Source organism: Lynx canadensis, chromosome A2 (genome assembly GCF_007474595.2).
Source record: "Lynx canadensis isolate LIC74 chromosome A2, mLynCan4.pri.v2, whole genome shotgun sequence".
NCBI classification, from domain to species: domain Eukaryota; kingdom Metazoa; phylum Chordata; class Mammalia; order Carnivora; family Felidae; genus Lynx; species Lynx canadensis.
The window spans coordinates 90246482-90267877 of record NC_044304.2 but is presented as its reverse complement, the minus strand read 5'-3'; the positions used below and the strand labels follow the sequence as shown (position 1 = coordinate 90267877).

General features: G+C 39.7%; 2 protein-coding genes across 2 annotated transcripts in view; one reads left to right on the top strand and one right to left on the bottom strand.

Moving 5' to 3' along the window:
• The window catches only part of ELAPOR2 (endosome-lysosome associated apoptosis and autophagy regulator family member 2), a 174096-nt gene extending 169378 nt beyond the window's left edge, over window positions 1-4718 (top strand). The window contains exon 22 of the mRNA XM_030307869.1: window positions 4184-4718. Within this exon, the coding sequence (XP_030163729.1) occupies window positions 4184-4243 (60 nt within the window). The 3' untranslated portion in view covers window positions 4244-4718. The remainder of the gene's footprint in view (window positions 1-4183) is intronic.
• A 7177-nt stretch (window positions 4719-11895) lies between these two features.
• The window catches only part of GRM3 (glutamate metabotropic receptor 3), a 226018-nt gene continuing 216517 nt past the window's right edge, over window positions 11896-21396 (bottom strand). Inside the window, exon 6 of the mRNA XM_030307867.1 lies at window positions 11896-12447. Within this exon, the coding sequence (XP_030163727.1) occupies window positions 12374-12447 (74 nt within the window). The 3' untranslated portion in view covers window positions 11896-12373. The remainder of the gene's footprint in view (window positions 12448-21396) is intronic.

The window sequence follows — 21396 nt, the reverse complement described above, 5'->3', positions numbered from 1 at the left end:
TGGACGACGATTTTATTACCTTGTTGAGCATAGAATTTGGTCAACCAGAAAGATACCTTTCTGTCAATTTTCCATCCTCATCAGCAAAACAGTGAAGAACTATCAAGATTCTGAAACTGCACTATACTTGCTAGCCAACAAATTAGCCTGCCATTCTTTCTTGGACATTTTGAAGACAGGAGTCTGCTGGGTCAGAGACAAAACAAGTTTATTACTTGCAGCAATAGCAGTAGTCAAAACAACAGTGTTTACTTTGTTTCCTCAAGCCCCACTTACTACAGAGTGAAGCAGACTAGATGACACACAGTGGGTTATGTTATAGAAAAGGAGCCCTTAGCTTGGGGAATCTGAATGTTTTATAACAGTCAGGAAGCATGTCTGCCATTTGCTCCACAGAGAGGGACAGTATGAGAGCTGTAGGCAAACTATTCTTTTGTTCTAGAAGAAGACTTGACCTATGTCATCCAAGGCTTTTTGTAATATAAGCATATTTGCGAAGATTGTGTACCGTAACGGACATTGAACATATTCCTCCCAAGCATTCAGAAACACAGGAGACCCATGGAGAATTACCACCATTATTAGTTTACTTAAACTTCTCTTGCCTGATTTGATCTTGTGATTCCTTATTTGTAAGGGCATTGTCTTATAATGGAGGAAGCATTTAGTGCCAGGCAAGATTTTTAGGACAGAGTGACCTCTAAGCTGAATGCAAAAGAAAAAGAGGGAATTTCAAGTATTAGTAAACTTTTAAGTGTCTCCTCATATTGCAGGACCTCCTTTGTTGCTGTTGTATGGCCAGAGAATTGAAATCTTGAAAGGCACCTGAAAACAATCACAGGAAACATAGTGGAAGATAAAGTCTTTCTCCCTGAGAAGGCTCAGTGCACCTAATTCTGTTTTGCATAGCAATTCTAATTGACAGAATAATTTAAAAATTGTTTAAATGAAAATTTAAAATGTTATGGGAAAACTGAAAGAATTATACAGTGGTACAGTCATATACCCACCACCTAAATTTTACATCTGATTTATTACCTATCTTTCTAAATCTCTATCCCTCTTTCATTTATCAATACATCTTTTTTTTTTTTTGATGAATTTCAAAGTAAGCTATAGAATTCAATACGTTTCATGCCTAAACACTTCAGGATACATATAACTGATGAGAGAATTAAATATTTTCAGTTTTTTCTAAGGGACAGTGTATACATAGAGTGAAATGCCCACATAACAAGGATGCAATCTGATGAATTTTGAGAAGTGTATATGCTGTGTCACCCCAAATCCTATCAAGAAATAAGATGTTAGCCTCACCACTGAAAGCTGACTCACGTCCTTTTGCATGCAACTGATCCCTATCCTTATCCCCCCAGAGGAAACCACTGAACTAATCTTTTTAAACTGTAGATTTGTTTTATCTGTTTTAGAACTTCATATAATTGTAATTACACAGTGTGTAGTATTTTGTGTAAGTTTTCTTTCACTCAGAAAAATGTTTTTGAGATTTATCTACCCTCTGTTTATCAGTAATAGATTCATTTTTATCCAGGAGTAGTATTCTATTAGATGGATATGCCAAAATTTGTTTACCCATTCTCCTATTGATGAATACTTGTGCCATTTCCAGTATCTAGCTCTGAATAAAACTGCTATGTATATCATGGGACAAATCTTAATAGTGTGTCCTACTTTACATTTTTTTTTTATGCTTGGCTTTGTAGAGTAAAAATGGCTGTAAGTTTCTTAACTGTCTTAATGTCATTTAAGATTTGCTTTATCTTATATATTCTTATTCATGTCCTAAAGGCCAGACCTTATTTGGTATTTTCCTACCAATACACTGGACTTGTCAGGTTTTATCTATAGATTGACTTTTCTTGACTTTCCTCAGCAACTTTAAAAATATATCTTCAGGAATTTTTTTCAACTTTTTTCATTCCACCATCATTCATGGAACATTGTCTGTTAGACACTCTGCCCGGTTTTGGTGATACGTCAGAGACTATCTAGTTTATTAGTGCAGGACACATGCACATTTTACACATACACACAGACACACCCACACAATGATCATCCAGTATGATAAGACCATTGAGTTAGAGTCTCGTGGAGAACACAGGAGAAGGGAATGCAGTAAAATGGGTAGTGATGAGGTAAGGAGAAGCTTCTGGAAGTTGACTTTTGAGTAAATTCTTGAATTCAGAACTTAAAAAAAATCTTGTGTATGGCATCTTTATTTAATGCATGAGTAAACTGATATCTAGAGACTTTTCCTTATTTGTCCAAGGGAGGGTTAGGTAGGAATTAAAAACCCATCTGCTGAGTTCAAGTCCAGTGTTTTTCCTTCTGAAATGTAGCATTTCAGTACATATTTATAACCACTGATTGACAGCCTACCATGGGGTATGCCTGGAGTCATGTTTTGGGAATTAGAAAAAATGAATAATCTGCAATTCTGCCATCCGTAAGTCTCAGGTAGTGGTGCTGACTCCACACACATGCGGATGTGTTTGGATGCATATACCCCGCCATCTCACCAATAGGAGCAAAATCCCATGGGAACACAGAGGACATGGCATCTAAAGCCGTATGAAGCTAACATGATTCTATAAAGTGTTTTCAGTGTTTTATTTCAAGTGATGCCTTGAGGATCACCAGCAGGCCTCTTCCTCTTTCCCCCTCAGGAACATATTGAATCAAATTGTCTCCAGGAAAGGCCATACATATCTTGGATTTCCTTTTAAGTTTATTGCTGACACCCTAAAGCTCTTTCCCATGATGCACTGTAGGCTCCTTGAGGACAGACATTTTGTATCCCTGAAGTCTAGTCATGCTCTTGCAGTGCATTGGTGCTTAATAAACATTTGAATCATCAGTGGTTATTTCAATAAAATGAAGTCCTGTCAACAGGAGGCTTCAGGCAAGCTTCTTCAGGGCCACAGAGAGCACTGAGGAGATGTGCATCCTGCCCTCCCAGGGCCATGTCATCTCAGCATGGGCAGGGATAAGTGATAGGTTGGTGTTCATGTGGTGACATTTTTCCTATAATCCTTTCCCTCTAGCCCTAAAGCTTGTCTGAAGTCTTGGACTTCACTCAAATGAGAGAAAGCACAAAAGCAGCCTTATTCTTTCTGGCAGGCACCCAGTGTCTACTCACTTTTATTGTCTCATTTGACTTCTCTACTTCAGACACACATCTGTTTGCACCTAGGACTGGTATGCCTCCTATTTCCTTTACTTTAAAAATAATGCTAGTTTCCTTCATCTCTATCCTCTTTGAAAGCATAGTCACCCCATTGCATTCCAGTAGAATTCAGAAAGTTTTTTTCTAACGTGAACAATGAGACATTGGGAGAAATCTCTTCTCTTAATTCTCTTTCTCCCCATTAAAGATTCACTTAAAAATTTGTTTAAGTTTATTTATTTTGAGAGAGAGAATCCCAAGCAGGCTCTGTACTATCAGTGCAGAGCCCGACTCAGGGCTCAAACTCATGAAGTGTGAGATCATGACCTGAGCAGAAATCAAGAGTCAAACACTCAACCAGCTGAGCCACCCAGGTGCCCCAAGGATTACTTATTTTAATAGGCTACAGTTTGAATGTAATACATAACACAAGCCAGCAATGATGGATTTGAGTTAAACCATTGACATTACCTGATGACTTGTTTTTAATATCTTTAGTAAGTATATGCCCAAAAGATTTTCCTAAAACATATCAATGAATCCTAACGATCTTATGTCTTATTGGTGCTGTCCTCATTTATTTCTGCTGTCCTTCTTCTTCTATTTATCCTATATTATCTTGAGAATACGTAGTTTATGTTAGTTCTCTTTTGTAAAAAATTCACATGTCAAGGTCATCTATTTTGGCACAGAGGTCAGATATCCCTTTGGGAAGGGTCTCAGTGGTTTCTTCACAAAAAACACAGCTACATCTTTTTCTATCTATTGCAGTAATGTGTTTGCTTCTATTTTGGTTTGTCTGTCTTATCTCCTGGACATCAAAAGCATCCTTTAGGGTAGGCATGCTATTTGTTTTATATCTGCCACTTCCTGTAAAATCCTAATTACAACTGGCAGGTATATAGATTGAAATGATATCCAGAACTTTCCTTCTGGACCCATAAGATCCTAAAATCTTACTGGAATATGAGTTGATTTTGTTTTTTTTCTTCATAGGAAAAAGAAGACCATTTTGAATCTGTTCAACTGAAATCCTCAAGATCCCCAAATATATGAAAAGACAGTGCCGTAGCCTTCAGGCTAAGGAACAAAGAAAGCTGATCTCTAGTTTCAGAGGACCGTAGTTTAGATCCTGTCCTCATATCCGGCACATTGGTGATCTCACAGAGGAGGGCCATGCCGCTGAAAAGGGAAGGAGGTTGAAATGTTTGATTGCCTTATCACATGGTCAAGTATCTTGCCAAAAATAGGAAAGCAAATGGTTTGGGTCTCAACTGAAGATGAAGCTCCACTCAGGAAGAGATTTATCTGTAAATAGACATAACTGGAAACCAAGGTTAAGCCCACCAGTGCACTGCTGATGCATGCCATATAATTAATGGGTAACTTTTATTCTTTATAACTTCTACATAAAAAGTATGCTTTGGAGGGCAGATTTGAGCGTATGCATTGTGATCCCATTTATGTCTTTTCTTTGGGGAAGATTTGAAAAAATTTTAAGGTAGAGTTTTTTTCCCCATTATTTATTTTCCTGACATACCTTAAAACATCTTTTCTATTAAAAAATCATGAACAAAGAAAGTAAGTTTTTCATTTTTTCGTAGGGTCTTTCTTGATTTCAGAAGCCTGAGTAAGTAACTTTTTAGGAAGAGTAAACATGTAAACACATGTTCGGGTTTTCTACACTTCTATTTGCCTTTGAAATTTCATCCTTGTTGGAACTGGTAAGAAGGGCTTGAATGAAGGTGTTGAAAGGAATATTAAAAAATAAAAAAAAAAAAGGCCAAGAGAAGCCAGACTTCCCATGAAAACAAGCAAGCTGACACGATCATAGAAATCAAATGCTTAAAACCATTTATGTAATGTTTGAAGTATAATTTTAAATGAGTGAGAAAGCTTGTTTATAAAATCACTTGCAAAGTCATGAAGAAGAAAGGGGGATGGCTTGTGTATAAGTACAGATAACTGTGAAAAGGTATTGGGATAATTTCACGGCTCACAGAAAATGGCAGTGGGATATTTGTTGTCTATCAATAATCAAAGGTATATGGTTATTTTTCTGTTAACACATTGAGAATTATGACTTCCATAGAAATTTTTCATTTTGAGCAAATAAGGCAGGAATTCCATTTTGGACCATTGCATATAATTGTATTCACACTAAAAATGTGGTTATACCATAAGTAGTTATGAAATAAGTGTTGTTCTTATTCAGAAGTGACCCAGGTAATTGTGATATTTCCTCTGATGGATGGGTTTCTAGTATTAGCACGACTTGAATGTTATCTGTTGAGAGAAGTTTGGAAGAAATTGGATTTGACTAATTTTGTGTAAACTTTGTTTCAAAACTGGGAAAGAGGGGAGTTTATTGATCATTGATGATCTAAGGTGCTCCGGTTTGTTTTCAATAAACAGTAATCTTTGTAGATCTTAATCTAGATTTCTAAAAAGACTGGTGATTGCCTTAGAGGCAGGCCACAGGGGCAGTGTTTGTGTGCCCCAAGTCTTTGAATGAGGTATGATTTGTAATTTTTTATTCAGCAGGTAATGTCTTTATTTTTGTGGAAAATGGGAGAAAAATAAATAATGGTGCTTATTCGGTGGGTAAAACACTGGACCATCCTGTTATTGTTGAATGAATGTTTGTTTTGTGTACATCTTTGCTGTGGGATTCATGAGTCGAGATGAGGTTGCCATTATTTTATTGTTGTGAAATTCAGGGAGGGCGTCCCTTAGCATAAACCTTTTCCATGTTTAATTTCTTAAATCTTATTTTTTTAAATAAGAGATTATTAGAAGAAATTATTTTGGCCTTGCTCACATTTCCCTGGTAAACCGTGCTGCTGAAACACGTTCCCCAACTTGATCCAAATTTAAACAGAAGAGTGACAATCCATTTGAGATGCCCCTTTTCAGAGGAACCCCGGCAAATGTATACAGGCTGCACAGAGTCAGGAGGGTCCACAGAGTCACCTGTCACCTCTCTCCATCTTAGGCTGTGCTCCACGTGTGTATGTACCAAGCCATAGAGATAATTGGGATTTGCTCCCAGGTAGCTTCTTTCTTCTACTGTCACTGGACTAAAATCTCTGACAGGTCAAAAAATGCCTTAAATTTTAATGAACTCTCTGAAAATGTAGTTGGTATTGAAGAATTTATTTATTTTATTTCTAATTTTAGGTATAAAATAGATTTTGTCAGCTCGCCCCATCTTTGGAAAGGAGCTGCCTTTTCCCTTTGGATCCCAGTGATTTGTCATTTTATTCCAAGCACTGAAGAAGTGTGACAGAAAGAGTATCACGAGGAAAATATTCAGACCAATCTTAGCTATAAAATTTACTGGAGTTTTATGTCTTGCCTTTGCAGAACACAGTGGAATGTTGAAAGGCATAAACAAATTAATCATGTTTCTGTGACTTTTAATAGACATTTGTTGTTTCTTTCCCCTCATAAATGGTAGAAGAAGAAGTTGTAGGTTATTTTTCTAAGAGGCCCAGGTTTTGAAGCCTTAAATACTTCGTTAAGTCTACGGTTGCCTGTAATATCTCTTAGCACTCTGTCAAAACATATTTAAATCAGTTTTCTGCTAGATGAGACCATGTCTTCTATGGATAAATTACATCATGCCATTTAACACTGTTGAGCAATTTGATACATGTCCACTTGATTTAAAAGACTGAATTTTATGCTTGTTGACTTTTCTCCTTTTTGGTTGCTAGTAATCAAGTCCTTTGCAGGATTAAAAATGTTTCATAGTATTTTTGTGTAGACTTTTGTGGTTATTTTCTTCCCAAGGAGAAAATATGGTTTAAATGCTTATCTGGAAGAATTGCTTGGGTCCAGTCATTTATTAAGTGGAGTCTCCAGGTTCGTAGGTGGAGGGTCATGATTGACTGTGATTCTTCAAGACCCTCTGGGGCATCTGTCATTGGACATCTCTAAATAGAACTACCTCCTATGCTTCCTGGTCATTCCTAATGGGAAGCTAATGTGCAGATCATTTCTCTCATCCCATGAAAGTGAATTTCCTGGAAGTTGGGGTGGGAAGATGACTGCAGCTGGTAAGTTTAAAGTCAGTGTATTGCTCACATTTATCTTTTTTTACACAGAAGTTAGGTAGAATAGATCTTCTTTAGAGGAGTTAAAATACCCTCACATCTAGTTTGTCATAACCATGAATACTATCTCAGATTTATAAGACCAAATCCAAAATTAAGGTTGTCCTAAAGGAAAGATCCCAAGGGGAGTAAACTGGAAAAAAAAAATCCCAATACTTGATGCATTTGTTGAGTGCTAAAATGGACTTCATCCTCACAGTAACTGGCCAGAGATGACATTCTTGCTGGATTTTATTTCTTTTAGTTTAACATTTTAAGATGAGTTCATTTTAGGATCATAAATGAAGGAAGTAAAAACTTGGATAAGGGACAAATAATTGAAAATTGATAACACTATTGCAGTTGATACTGATACTACCATTACAATTGATATTACTAATGCAATTGTCTGGATCAGAGACCAGCAAATTTTGCTGTAAAGAATCAGATAGTAAATATTTTCAGCCTTGCAGGACATGTGGTCTCTGTTGCAGCTCCTCACCTCTGCTGCTATGGCGTGAAAGCAGCCACAGACCATATGCCAACAAATGGGTGTGGCTGCATTCCAATAAAACTTTATGTACGTAGAAATTTGAGTGTCATTTATATTTCACTTGTCATGACACATTCTTGATTCTTGTCTCAATTATGTAAAAACCTAGAAACGTTCTTGGCTCACAGATCTTACAAAAACAGGTGCCAGACTAGGATTTGGTCTCTGAGCTATGGTTTGCTAACCACTGGTTTTAATTGCACCAATCCATAAGCAACATTATTCAGAAGAATCTGCATGCAGAGTTTTTGCTCTTTAGGAGCTTACCACCTCAAGAGTTTGTCAAGTCTTTAGAGACTCAGAAAGAAAATAACCCAACAACCTCCCTTGATGATTTAACCGCCTGCGCAAAGGCAAAGCCAGTTACTCTTCTCAGTTACTCTTGTAGTTTTGGAACTCAGTTGTGGATATTGATAAGCAAATGATAAAACTAAAGCACATGAGTTGGTTCAAATTCAACCAGCAAGATTGATTTAAAAGCCTTTTCTCGATGTCGATGTAACGCTTTTGCTAAGGTAACTGGTTTTGGAGATAATATTCAGTCTTATATACGGACCCATTTAAAGTAACCACAGTATCTCCAAGTAGGGGCTTTTGACATACAAAAGTAGCTTCAGCGTAGATTCTTGAGCACTAGCGTGGACAGGGTCCCCTGGTCCATTTGTATGTGTCCTCGCAGCACACACCTCTGTCCACACACATTTACCAAATCCTACTTTAAGATTTACTGTGCTGCAAAAGACACTTAGGATCCCTTTAATGATTGATGATTCAAGAAACAGACCTCCAGTTTCCTTGAACAAAATATCCTACGAAAGCTTTTAATTTGCTGGAATTTGCCTCATTTTATTAATGAGTCTTGGAAGAAAAGCTGTATCTAAAATAGCCTGTGGATATTGGTAGATTTGGTATAGAGCAGGGCTCTAAAGTATTTCCTTTATCGCACATGGCTGCTTCAGATTACCATTGGTTGGGTTAAATAAAAGAGTTAAATCTGTGGGCATTGTAAACCTAATCTTTCTATTACAGGACAGAAGTGATCATTGCCTTTTTCAGGAGTTTGGGTCTTTGTTACTAGAGCTGTGGTGGTTATAATCCACACTGGTATTCCATTTTCCTGGCACCTCACCTTGCTTGACTTCTCCATGCTTATAGTCCTTTGCTGAAGAGCTCTGGAGCCCAAAGCTATCATGGTAGGTAAGTGAGGAAAGCTGAGGCTAGCCCAGGGGGAGTGTGGAGGTGAAGACTGTAAAGGTACCCTCGCTGAATTACCTCCTTTCTCAGACTTTCTCTTAATCTTTCTGCTGTGTGGTCTGCCAACCAGCCTGTCCCACAGTGTGAAAATGGGGCCTTTTTATATTACCGTGATGAACATGAGTGGGCAAGAGATTCTATTAATATTTAAACTAGAGAGGACACAGAACATTTCAGAAACTGTAAACACTCAGAAAACCAACAGTAGAAACCCTCATCATTAGGTCCTGCCGTGTTAATGAGTAGGATAGATCGTTCTGAGTTCCACACACTCAGGAAGTTTTTGCAAAGACGGGTCGGCTCACCCAGTTTTATATTCTAGAAGGATGAAATGTTCTTCTGGAGTGCAAAAAAAAAATTCAAACCTATTGGTTTGAAATGGCTTATGTAAAAATGATTTTATAGCTGCTGTTTTCCATACATACTCTTGTTTTTTTTTTTAAAAATATTTCCAGGGATCACATGTTAGGTGATGCACTTTCAAATAGGATACAAGGCTAATGGCAAGGAAGGAGAAAACGACAAGAACCATAGGTGACTGCACTTCCAGTGTGCAGGAGGAGTGTGAAAATCACAGTGGCCCAGAGATCAAAGCCCAGCTTTCAAATACAGTGTTCTCAAGATTCACCCACGGACTAATTGTCTTGTTTAAAAAAGATCCATGATCAATTTGTTGTTTTAGGCATCAGCTGTGTCTCTGAACAACCTATCTGATATCGCCTTCCTCAGACTGTCACATCCCATCAGTGGATTGTGTTTATTCTCCCTTCCCTCAGCCTTGCCTCAGCTTTTACCTTGAACAGATAGATGCTCATTCTGAGCACGCTTACCTAGCACTCCTGCCAGTTTTGGCCACAGCAGGATTCTTTTGTGCCATCTCGTGCCCATTGAATCTACTACCCAATCCTCCTCACCTACTCCCCCAAATCCAGGGTCTTCTTTGAATATGACAATTCCGGGACTGGTTTGCACTGTTGTCTTTGAGCAGCAGGGTGACTTCTGGATGGATTGAGTATGTTGCTAATTCAAATGCATTCGGAAGGAAATAGAAAATTTCTGACCTCTGACTCCTCACTTGAAGTCCTTCAAGCCCAGTCCTGTTGGCTGTGTGTACCTGCTTACTATTTCTAGATGTTTTAAAAATAGCATTGGTATGTCCTCCTGAACCAGGCCCAGGTTATTTAACCGGTGGGCCCTTCCTATTTTTGAGTCTCTTCCTCTTCCTCTCACTGTTGTCCTCAGTCATACTTCTTTCATTAGAATTGCTTTCTGTCTGGGGCACCTGGGTGGCTCAGTTGGTTAAATGTCCCACTCTTGATCTCAGCTCAGGTCATGATCTCGAGGTTCATGAGTTCGAGCCCCGCATCGAGCTCCACACGGAGCATGGAGCCTGCTTGGGAGTCTCTCTCTTTCTCTCTCTGTGTGTCTCTCTCTCTCCCCCTCTCTCTGCTCCTCCTCCACTCAAACACATGTGTGTTCTTTGTCTCAGAAAAAATAAAAAAAAAAATAGAATTGTTTCAGGTCTTTAAACTTCCTTAAAGGTAGGAACTACGTCACATCATTTCTCCATCATGGGCTAAGAGTGGTCCCCTGCAAGGCGTGTCTACATCTCCACCCCTGGAACCTGGGACTGTTTATTTGGAAAGAGGGCCTTTGCAGATGTAGTTAACTGAAGGTTATTGAGATGAGTTTGTCCTGGACAATGACAAGTATTTAAGTATTCTTCTAAGAGACACACAGAGGGGCAGACAGACACACAGACTGTGATGTGAAGATGCAGCCAGAGATTGGAGTAATGTGGTCACAAGCCAAGGAAGCTGACAACCACTAGAAGCTACAAGAAGCACGGACTGGATTCTTCCCCAGAACCTCAGGTGGGGTGCAGCCAACACTGTAATTCTGGACTTCTGGCCTCCAGAACTGTGAGAGAATAATGATCTGTGGCTTTAAGTGATCCTGTTTGTGGTAAGTTGTTAAATCAGCCCAGGAAACAAATAGGTTCCGTCTTCACGGTGTCTGGCACAGGCCTTGGCAGGAAGATGAGGTCTTCGTGAATTTTCCTACGTGGATAAACGATTTGTGACTGAAGGGTTTACAAGGAAAAATGGGAAAGTGTGAGTAAGAATAAGCCAGTTTTACCTTATCCTTGCTTTCCCTGTTCACTCCTGTATTTAGCTTAGTAAAATATTCAAGTTGAGTGAAAAGCGTGTGTGCCTGAGTATTGTTACTGGGACTTTGGAAACACACCGGCCAATACCAGCTCCTGCATTTTACTGCCCCATTCACTATCTGTGGTGAGAATGGTTTTCCATTGGCATGACAGGATGCTATCCCAGCCTCCTTCCTAATAACTTCCTGGTTGGTTTAGAATAGTTACATTAGAATAGTTTCCCATCTTTGTGCTTCTGAAAATGAGAGCCATCCTGCCTTCCCTGGCAGGCCACAGTGTCTGCATTCAGAATGTAGGAATCCTGTCCTTACTGTATCTGACAGCTATTTGGGCAAATTCTGGGCTGCTGTACAGATGTGGCTTAAAGAAACCAGTACAGATATTGTCATGTGGCCCCTGAAACAACCTGATGGTTATGGTATCGTCACTCAAAATCTGATCTTTGTGATCTATGAAGAAGTCCAGTTTTGCTCAGAACTCTCTACCAGGGTGACAGCTTGTGTTCAAAGTGTATGTAGATGGAAAGAGAAGCACACTTAGTCAAGTATTTCCAACATTAAAAGCAGAGATAATCTGAAGTCAATATATTCAGATTACTTGGAGCGATTAAAAAAGAATAAGCCGTTATCCACCATGCTGGAAAACCTTGAAGGTTTTATTCTCAATATTTTTACATTAATACAGATGCTTTTTTATTTTGTGCTGAGAAAAACAATCTGTTACACATAATGTAACTTTAATATACAACATAGAAACTCATCCTAAATTAGTTACAACAAGGACCTACAAAAAACTTCATAGGAAAAAAAGTTACCTAATATTGCCACCATATTTTTTAGACTGACCCTGTCAGACCCTGTCACCAATGCTCAGCTCTGTAAACAATGGTTATTTCCACATTTGGGGGAATCATTAATAATAGGGGCACTAAAATCAGCCTAAAAAGTTCTAGCACATCACTATATACTGTACAGTCCTCAAAAATAATTTATTGTACTGTTTCTAAAAAAAAGGTACTAGGGTTCTTTTGCTCTGTTTCCATATTCTGGAGCTGCACGTGAGCACTTGTGTCTAACAGTCTAAAAACACGAAAACTGAACTGCAATTCACAATCACAGAGATGAGGTGGTGGCGTCGAGAACTTCCCGCCCATTGCACACCGTGGGGACGTACGTGCTTGCAGAGGCTGCAAAACAAAACAGGTCAGAAAATGCAGTGTCAGTCAAGCGAGCCATGTAGGTAATGGAATGGATGATCTCAGACACCAGTTAAAATTAAGTTCAAAACCCATTTTAATTTGGCTTTGGACAAAGCTAAGCAACTTAATGCTGTGGTAGTCCCACATTCTAACTAGGTTCTGCTCAAAATGAGTTTGTATCCTGGCACATTCCTCTGCTAATGACCTACCTCTTGGAGAGAGAGTTGATAAGCACCATCATTGTTGAAAGGAGTCTCTTGTGGATTTAAAATGAGCTTTGGTAAGCTATAAACTGGTTAAAATTCAATGTGCAAAATTCAAAGCTCACTGCCATTTGTTAAATTCATTACGGTTTTTAGTACCTTCGTTACTTTTGTTCTCTCTGGGCAGGGGTGACTCACACGTAGTCTCACGAGTGACCTGTGAGCTCGATTGCCGTAGTGAGTGGTTTGATGCGCTTTCATTGTTCACGTAGAGAAACTCTGCGGAAACACTCTAGCAAGGGCTGGGGTGCTAAGAACTCAGATTCTTAACAATTCTCAGAAAGGAAGACATTTCAAAGGGATGATGTTCTTGTCAATGACATTAATGACAATAGTGTCAGGGTGTGAGCACAATATGAGTACGCATATTCATTCTTTTTACGGCATTTAGTTTTCCTAGGTACACTTCATATCTCTTGTTGCTTAGAAGGTTTTGTTTTTATGAGAAATCTAGATACAGCTTTGTCTTTTTACCAAATGAGGACAAAAAAGCAAGGAGCCCCATTCTCCACAGGATGTGCAACTATGTAGCCAAGAGAATCTTTAGAGCTGTTTATGTGACATCCCTTAGCCTGTCCATGATGCTATGCTTTGACCAGAATGAACTGATCCTCTTGGCTACCTGACCACAGCTCAGGTCAAACCAACCAGTCAGCTGGCCTCTTCTTTAAATGCATACCTCTTGGTTAATAATCATATGAGCTAATTCCCTGCTAAAGTGTTCATGTTTGACAGTGGAAATATTCTTGCCCCCTAAAAGGGCATTTTTTTCCCATAGGATTTTTTTAAACACAAAGGAGAAACTAATTATGAAATTTGAGATTATGTGCTCAATCACCATGTTTAGGGCACTGAAGTCTTTCCAGCAGCCTCACAACTAGGGAAACTTGAACTTCTCAATTTTGCACTGATTACTTGGCTAGGTATGTGAGAAAAGCCATAAGGACCAGTCTGTGTGACTGTCAGGTTATAGCAGAGTCTGTGACAGGCTAACTCTTGGACATATTTTTCCTTTTATCATTTTAGGATCGGCTTCAATTTTCTTTACAATATGATCCCACTGAAAGGTATAACTTTGGGAGAAAACATGGCATAATTGACATTTCCTGAAACTTCCACAATGAAGACATTTTAACACAGTGCATGCCAAATAAACACTGGATGGAAAGTGATAGTGATAATTTCAAATGTGAGGGTTTTACTTCATTCCTTGTAAAGTTTCTTCATACTTTATCTAACCCTAGCTTCATCAAAGCTAGGTAAGGCAAGAGAAAGAACAAGGTGAGGTGCAGTTCAATCACAGTTCACTGGAAACCTAGCAGACATTCTGTGCTCTTTCTGCAGTCTCTCTCTTTCCGTATATCAAGTTGACGTCCCCATGTGGATGTTTAATAGACATCTCAAAACCAACCAGCCACAGAGTAACTCTTGATTCCCTAACCTGTCCCCATTTAGTCTTCCTTCCTTCAGTGAATGGTCTCACCATCCAGTCAGCGACCCAAACCAGAAGTCTAACGTTTCTGCTTCCTTCCTTCTTTGTCCCACCTCCCATGTCAACTCTATCATCCTGCCGAATCAACTCAATCTTCCCCGTCTGCTTACTCATCTCTGCATCCACCACTTTGGGCCAAGGCGCCATTATCTGGCTTTTGGCTACTCCAACAGTGGGGCCGCTGGTATCTCTGTTTCCCCTCTTGCTCCCCTGCCACACATTCTCTGTACAGCAGTGAGAGTATTTTTAAATGTTAGTCACCTCCCTCTACTCCTCCAGTGGCTTCCTTCTGTGCTTTCCTTGCTCTGGTGTGTATGTCCCAGGGTGATTCAGACCATGCCTATCTTTCTGCATTCATCTCATTCCATGGTTTTGTCCCCATTTTTCGCTTATTGTCCTCAAACACGCACATCACGGCAACGTCAGGCCATTGCCATAGCTGCTGCCTCTGCCAGGAATGTTCTTCCCTCTCTTCATCACATGTCTTGCTTCTTTTTATCATTTATATCTGAAATATCACTTCCTGTAAAAGGCTGTCATCAGGCCACGTAATTCAAATAGCCAACCAGTTATTCTCTGTCACATCACCTAATTTTAAAACCAATATTTTTCTTGCCTTTTTTTTGTTTGTTACATCTTATGTCTTATAATAATCTTGACCAGGAAGTATCCAGGGGCTCTGTCTTTTTCATTATTTTATCCCAGTTGGTGGTCATGGAATACACCCTCTTAGAACCTCTATAAACATTTTCTGAGTGGCTATATAAATTTGTTGCATTTCAAAGAACAGGGGAACCAATGGAAGTTTCAAGAAGGATATAATCTTTTCACCTGAAGAAATGACCAGCAAATAGGAGGCATATGGGTAGCCCTGTCTGGGGTCAGGTAGGCCTTTTTTCTTCTCAAGCCACATGGTGACAATGACCATCAACCACCCCTGCGAAGAGAAGGAGCTCAGGCTGTGAACACCCCAGGGCCAGCCTGGTGCCTTTGACATTTTCACTAATCTCTTCATCTGTTCCAGGCTCAGGTTTTATTATTTCTGTGATTTTTCATTTCCAGAGCTTGAAGAGGAATGATATGTCATAGGGTAAGTCTAGGAGAACCAGAGGCTGGTATGTTCATGCTCTGTGTCTATCTTGGATCACTCTGATACCCTTTCTGCCTGCAGTTTTAAAGATTGTATCAGAAACCTCCGGTTATACTCCCCATACTTTTGGAGTTTGCCGTAATGCTGTTCTCAAGTGTGATCTTCAGATTTTCTTGCTCAATGCATTCTAACTTCTAAAAAAATTGAGTGTATCTTGACTAGGTAGGTAATAAGTACAGGGGCTACAAAGGTAGCTGCATGGAAAATCCTAAGTTATAGCTTCAAATGATGTTCCCCTACCCACCCCACCCCCAACCCACCTGGAGATAATCATTATGAAAATTTGCAGAATAACTTTGATTCATCTACCCGCTTCACAGGGACATTGAAGGGAACACCCTATGTTAGAACTCATCTAAACTCTTTGAAAGGAAGCTAATACAAATTCAGGGTTTTCTTACCAGGAATCACAACAGCAAAGACTCCCCAAGACTCTTTCTGCAGTTATTTTGTCCCTAACTGCTTTCAAGTGGATTAAAGGGAACTGTAACTTGTGTTTTTCTGCATCTCCTTTACTGTTCCGTCTGTAGCTTTTGCCTGTGCATTTTATTATGTAAAAAATATTCTCATTTTTGTACGTGCTGCTGAATATAGTAGAGGAAATTACTGTTTTATGAGTTTACTATCTCAATTACTTTGCCTGTCATAAATATTTTACATATGCCTCCCGTCTTAGCCCATCTGTTATTCCCCAAGGTAGTAAACTCTGTGCCAGAGCAAAGTACTGTCATTTTCATGTGTGTGTTTGTGATGAGCTCTTGCTATTACTCTAATGAAATTCTCCTGAGGGTTTTAATGGTGTAAGTTTAGCCCATTTTCTTAAGTGCGGCTAAGCAGAGTCCTGTAATCAGGCTTTCCTTCAGAACTAAGAGGCATGCAGGCTTATTTCTGGCTTTCCTGGGGGGGGGGGGTGAGGAGCAGCTGCTAGTTACCCCAGGCTAAGGTGGTGCTACTCAACTCGAACAGTGAACACAGTGGAAAAGAACCTGGTACGTTCCACCATTGATCACCAAAGGGCCATTCACACCCATCAAAAGGCATATTTTACTTCACACACTCCGTGAGGCATTGGAAATCAATGCAGCCAAGTGGCAGCTTTGTCTTGCACTGTGAAATCCATTTCTCTTCCACCAGTAATGCACAGGCTGGCTGGGCTTTGGAAAAAATGACCCCGTTTTTTTCAGGTACCTGGGCCCTCAATCAATGCTAAACATATTTCTTTAATAGGTTCGTATGGATGCCAAGTCTGTTAGTCAATTTAGTGGTTGAGACTTGGTTCCTGAGAATCAGTGTGTTACTCTAACTGTGTAATATATCAGATGCGGGGAAAAAAGTAAAACAAACATTTAAACAGAACAGATATTCCACTTTGTTTCCATCTGTTCCATTTCCTTGCTCCTGGTAACCCCCCAAAATTTTTCCCAGCATGTCTGCTTGTTTAGATATTTTAATGCTATGGTCATTGAATTCAGTTTCTACCAGCTGTTTGTTGCTTTTTCCTCCTACTTTGTTATTGAACCTGTTTTCTTACTCATCACCTTTATTTTACTTGTGCTAGGGCCCTTAGGTCCCTTTCCAGATGTTCTTCTGCTGATTCATACAAGTTGTCTGGGAAGATGATGACACTACTAGCCGCTGCTTCGGTAGCCTTGCTTTGTCAGAGTTCACGGTGGAAGACACAGAATCAGTTATTAAGAAATGAGGCTAGATTCTCGGGATAAAGGTCTTAAATCATTAACAGTAGATCTGAGAGGAAATCACATTCGTTATGATGTGGGATGAAAATCTACAGACCCAAGATGTAATTTCCAAATGTGGAGTTAGAACTTAAGAATGCAAAGCTTTCTTCATTCAGTGATTTATTTCTTGCGAGACAATATTCATGGAAAAAGAAAATATGGCATGTACTATTTTATTACCCAGAATACAACTCAATTATCTTATTGATAGAAATTCCACTTGGTCTTCAACTAAACACCCCAGTCCATTATTGCCACGATATGCTGCCATTCTTTCTTCCCAATCGTGTTCTGTTATTCTCTCCTCCATCCCTCAAGATGTATGAAAGCGGATGTACGATAAAATAATTTGAAAATGGAAGGACTTAATTTGTGTGTTTTTCTATTTTGCATTCCTTTTGCCTCCTCTTAGTTTCCCAACATCTCTAGTTTTTCCTCTTTCTTATCCAAATGTGTTTTCAGGAGAGGATCAGAAACTCATTCACCCTGAGGCTCAAACAACTAAGAAAAGCTATATGTGCTTCTGTGTCTAGGGATCAAAATCAGGCCACAAGTGTTAAACTCTAATAAAATAATGTCAGGCATTAGTCCTCCTCTCTAGTGCAGCTCATCTTGTCAGCTTCACCTTCAAATTATATACAACATCTGAACACTTGATTGCTTTCTATCACTACCACCCTGATTTTAAACCACCAACATCTGGACTATGCAGTAGCTTCTGGAATTATGTCTCTGCCTCCTCCCTCTCTTATATTCTGCCCACACAGCCAAGATGATGAAAATGATGCTTTTAAAGTTAGGTCACTCCACACCCTTTGAGTGTTTTTCCCAGTTCTTTACAGTAAAAAAGTAAAAGTCCTTACAGTGATTTCCAAGGTCCTACATGACCTGCCCCCTCTCTGTACTCATCTTCTCTTACTGTCATCCTTAGTCACCTCCCTGATATTCTTCCAGCTGTGGACTTTTGTATTTGCTCTTCCCTTTTCTTGGAATGTCTTTTCCCCAGATACAGACAACGTTCCCTATTTTCCTTTCCTTGATGTTTCTGGTCAAATAGGACCTTAGCACAGAGGCTTTCTTTGGCCACTGAATAAAAAATAGTAACCTTCTGCTCCCACTTTGCCTTATTTGTGCCCAACATTACTTTCTTCACATCACTTATCAACTTCTGATATATTATATATTACTGGTTTTTCTGTTTCGTTCATTACCCCATCCCCTTTGCCTAGAGCTGAGCCTGAGCCCAAAAGTTTCTTGAATGACTGAGTAAATTATCCATCAAATTGATCACAGTTACTTACTAAGGGTTCTCTCTCCCAAAGTGTCTGAAATTTCCTCTAGGTAAGATAGATATTAAAAAAAAATATTTCCACATAAGTAGGCATTTTCCTGCTATATGGACACAGATATCTCCATATATGGATGTTCTACAGAGAATTTTACTTAAAATGAGAAGGAACTTGAAGGAGAAATAGTATAGAATAAATTGATGTTAGACTCATTGCTTGCTTTAAGGAATTGCTCATCTAAAGTCAAAGTGTGGGCAGTATTTGATTATAAACATATTTCCTTTTTTAGTTAACTTACCTACATAGTTAGGAGCATTGTACCATGTTCCTAGAGGCACTGATAATTTTGGGGTTACATGGAAATGCATATGGCTATTGGTATCTCTCATACAGTATTGAACTCTCTGGTTTAAGGACTCTCTTTGAGATACTGAGTTTACCTTGTTTTCAATTGTACAGGACAGAAGGGAACTATACAGTGTAATTTAATTCAAGAAAGTGATGCTTCTGCTTAAACAACTATTTAAATGAGAGAAATTTGATCTGTGACATAAACATTTAGCCAGCCACCGTTAAACAGTATTGTTTTGTCTTCACTAAAGCTCATTTTCTGGGAAGCTTTGTGGGTAGCCCCTCCGGAATACCATACCTTCTCTGTGTGCAGCCAGGGTGTGGGGGTCGCCGGGGTCTCAAAGGGACACGTTTTATGCCGTTGAACTCCCTGGGTGGGCTTTTGAGATGAACATAAGTTTGCACCCATTGCTGGTAGAACAAGATGCTGTCATGTGTGGCACTGAAGAGAAAGCTTCTAATTTAAAAAAGAAATCACTGAACTTGAAGATGCTAAGATTCTTGCTGTCAGAATAATCTCTGAGACGCATTTTGTAACCGAGCTGAGGCAGAAAATCCAGAGACGCCACAAAAGCCACTTAGCCACTTTTGAGAGTTTTATCTGTGGCTCCACTTACCAAATTCCTGAAAGTGTCTCACAGGGAGGCCCCGGCTTTCTTCTCTAGGAACTGTGGTTATTAGAATAAATGATCCTTATCATCCCTTCTATCTCAAGTTCCTTCAGCCACTGTTTAAAGAAGGCATGCTATGTTTGCTTGGGGAAAACCTAGTGAAATGTTAGAGGTAAAGAGCAAATGATTTAAGGGTTATAGAATGGCAGTTGTGAGACAAACTGGAAACGTGTGGAAAGGGGAAGGGGGAGAAGCATCAGTTTCCTACTCCATGTAGGGTTACCCCTGAGAGCTAGGGCCTCTTTCTTTTCCCACCCTCCAGGAGAAAGGCATGAACGAGAATGGAATGAGGTTCTCAGGCATCCTGTGACTTTCCTCTCCCAACGGAAAACATCTGTCTGATATGTTTGCACTAGGTATATTGTGCCTGGAAGCAGATGGCTTAGCTTGCTGAATACTCTAGGCTCCTCCAGTATTGGCCAGTCAGGATTTATGTTTATAATATCCTTCCAAGAAGACCATCAATTCAGTGTGTGTTGTCTTATAAGTTGCTAATTTGCCTGGCCGGTCTAGTAGCTAGTGTCGTCGTGGGACTCCCTCAACTGTAAAGTGCAGGCATATTGTGCTGATTTTCTGGACTTGAACGGTTGAGAAGAAACTTGGGCATTATGTGCCCTTTTTAATTTTTTCTTTTATAAAGTCACATTCAGACTTGAGCCATGGCTTGCCCCCTCTTAACTTGGTAATCTTCAAAGGCTTGGCCCCTGTTAAGTGCAAAGTCTGGTCTTCATGTGCTTGCTTTCTGTTGCTGTAGCCCTCTGGAAAATTATACTGTGACTCTGAAAGACTGTGCACTTGATCTTTTTATACTACTTCTTATAATGTGAAAATGCTTTGTAATAAAGAATAGTTCTATTAATGAAGCAGTTCACACTTGAGCACCTAGACAAGGGACTTTGTGAATAAGGTTTTGGCAGAAGAAATCAATCTCCATATGCCTGTGGCTCCTCTGGGACCCAAATCTGAGCATCATTAGTTAGCAGAAGCCTCTTGACTGTTCTTAATGATAATGGCATACATACATCTGAATGATCACCATGAGCAAGAGAAACACATATCCCCATAGGACCAAGTCTGGATACATAATAGCTCTGAAGACTGTTGGGCACACTCCATTTCTCACCTCCCTCTCCCCACTCTGTGCTGATACAAACTCAAGTTAGTGTCGACAACATTCTGACCTGCATGGGTCCCCTGGGGTTTTATGCTGCTTAACCTCATGTGTACATCCAGCTTGTGTCCTTCAAAATTCTGCAGTTCCACTTCCACTTGCAGCATAGTTGTCTTCAGGAACCAGCTCTGGGAAGCCCTTTTGCTTCTAAAGCTGAACAAAATAGAGAACGGTCTCTTCTCTTCCTTCTCACCCAAATACAAAGAGCGTTTGCTTACGTGTGTGGGTGTAGGAGCAGCAGTACAAGTATGAGTTTAGGATTTTAGGGTGGCTGAGTTAACCGCTGTTGGAAGGAGTATTCCCAGTTTCAGTAAATGTCTTCTAAGGGGACAGGTACTTCTGTGCCAGAAATGCCTTCTCTGGAGGGTTCCAGAGAGAGAGCTGAGGAAACAGTAGCTGCCTGGGAATGTGGCTGTTGGCATCATGAGAAAAAGGATGGGAGCTCAGAACACCTCTCCCTCTCTGAATCCAGTGCCAGCTTCCTCGGTGAGGGTCATCTCAGAGACTCTCCTTGCTCTGCACTGACACTGGTAGGTGAAGCACACAGCGTGGTGGAGTCCAAGGTTCTCAAAATGTTTTCCTTGGACCACTTTGATTGAACCAGCTGGAGTATCTGTTACGAACCAGATTTCTTTCGACCCAGATCATATGGCTCAGAATATCTATGGGTGGGGCCCGGGAACTTCATTTCAATGAGGTTTTTTTGTTGTTGGTTTTTTTTTGTTTGTTCGGTTTTTGGGTTTTTTTTTTTTTTTGGTACACAAATATTGGGAGCCATTGGTCTCTGGGTGTACTGAATGGAGAAAAGTTA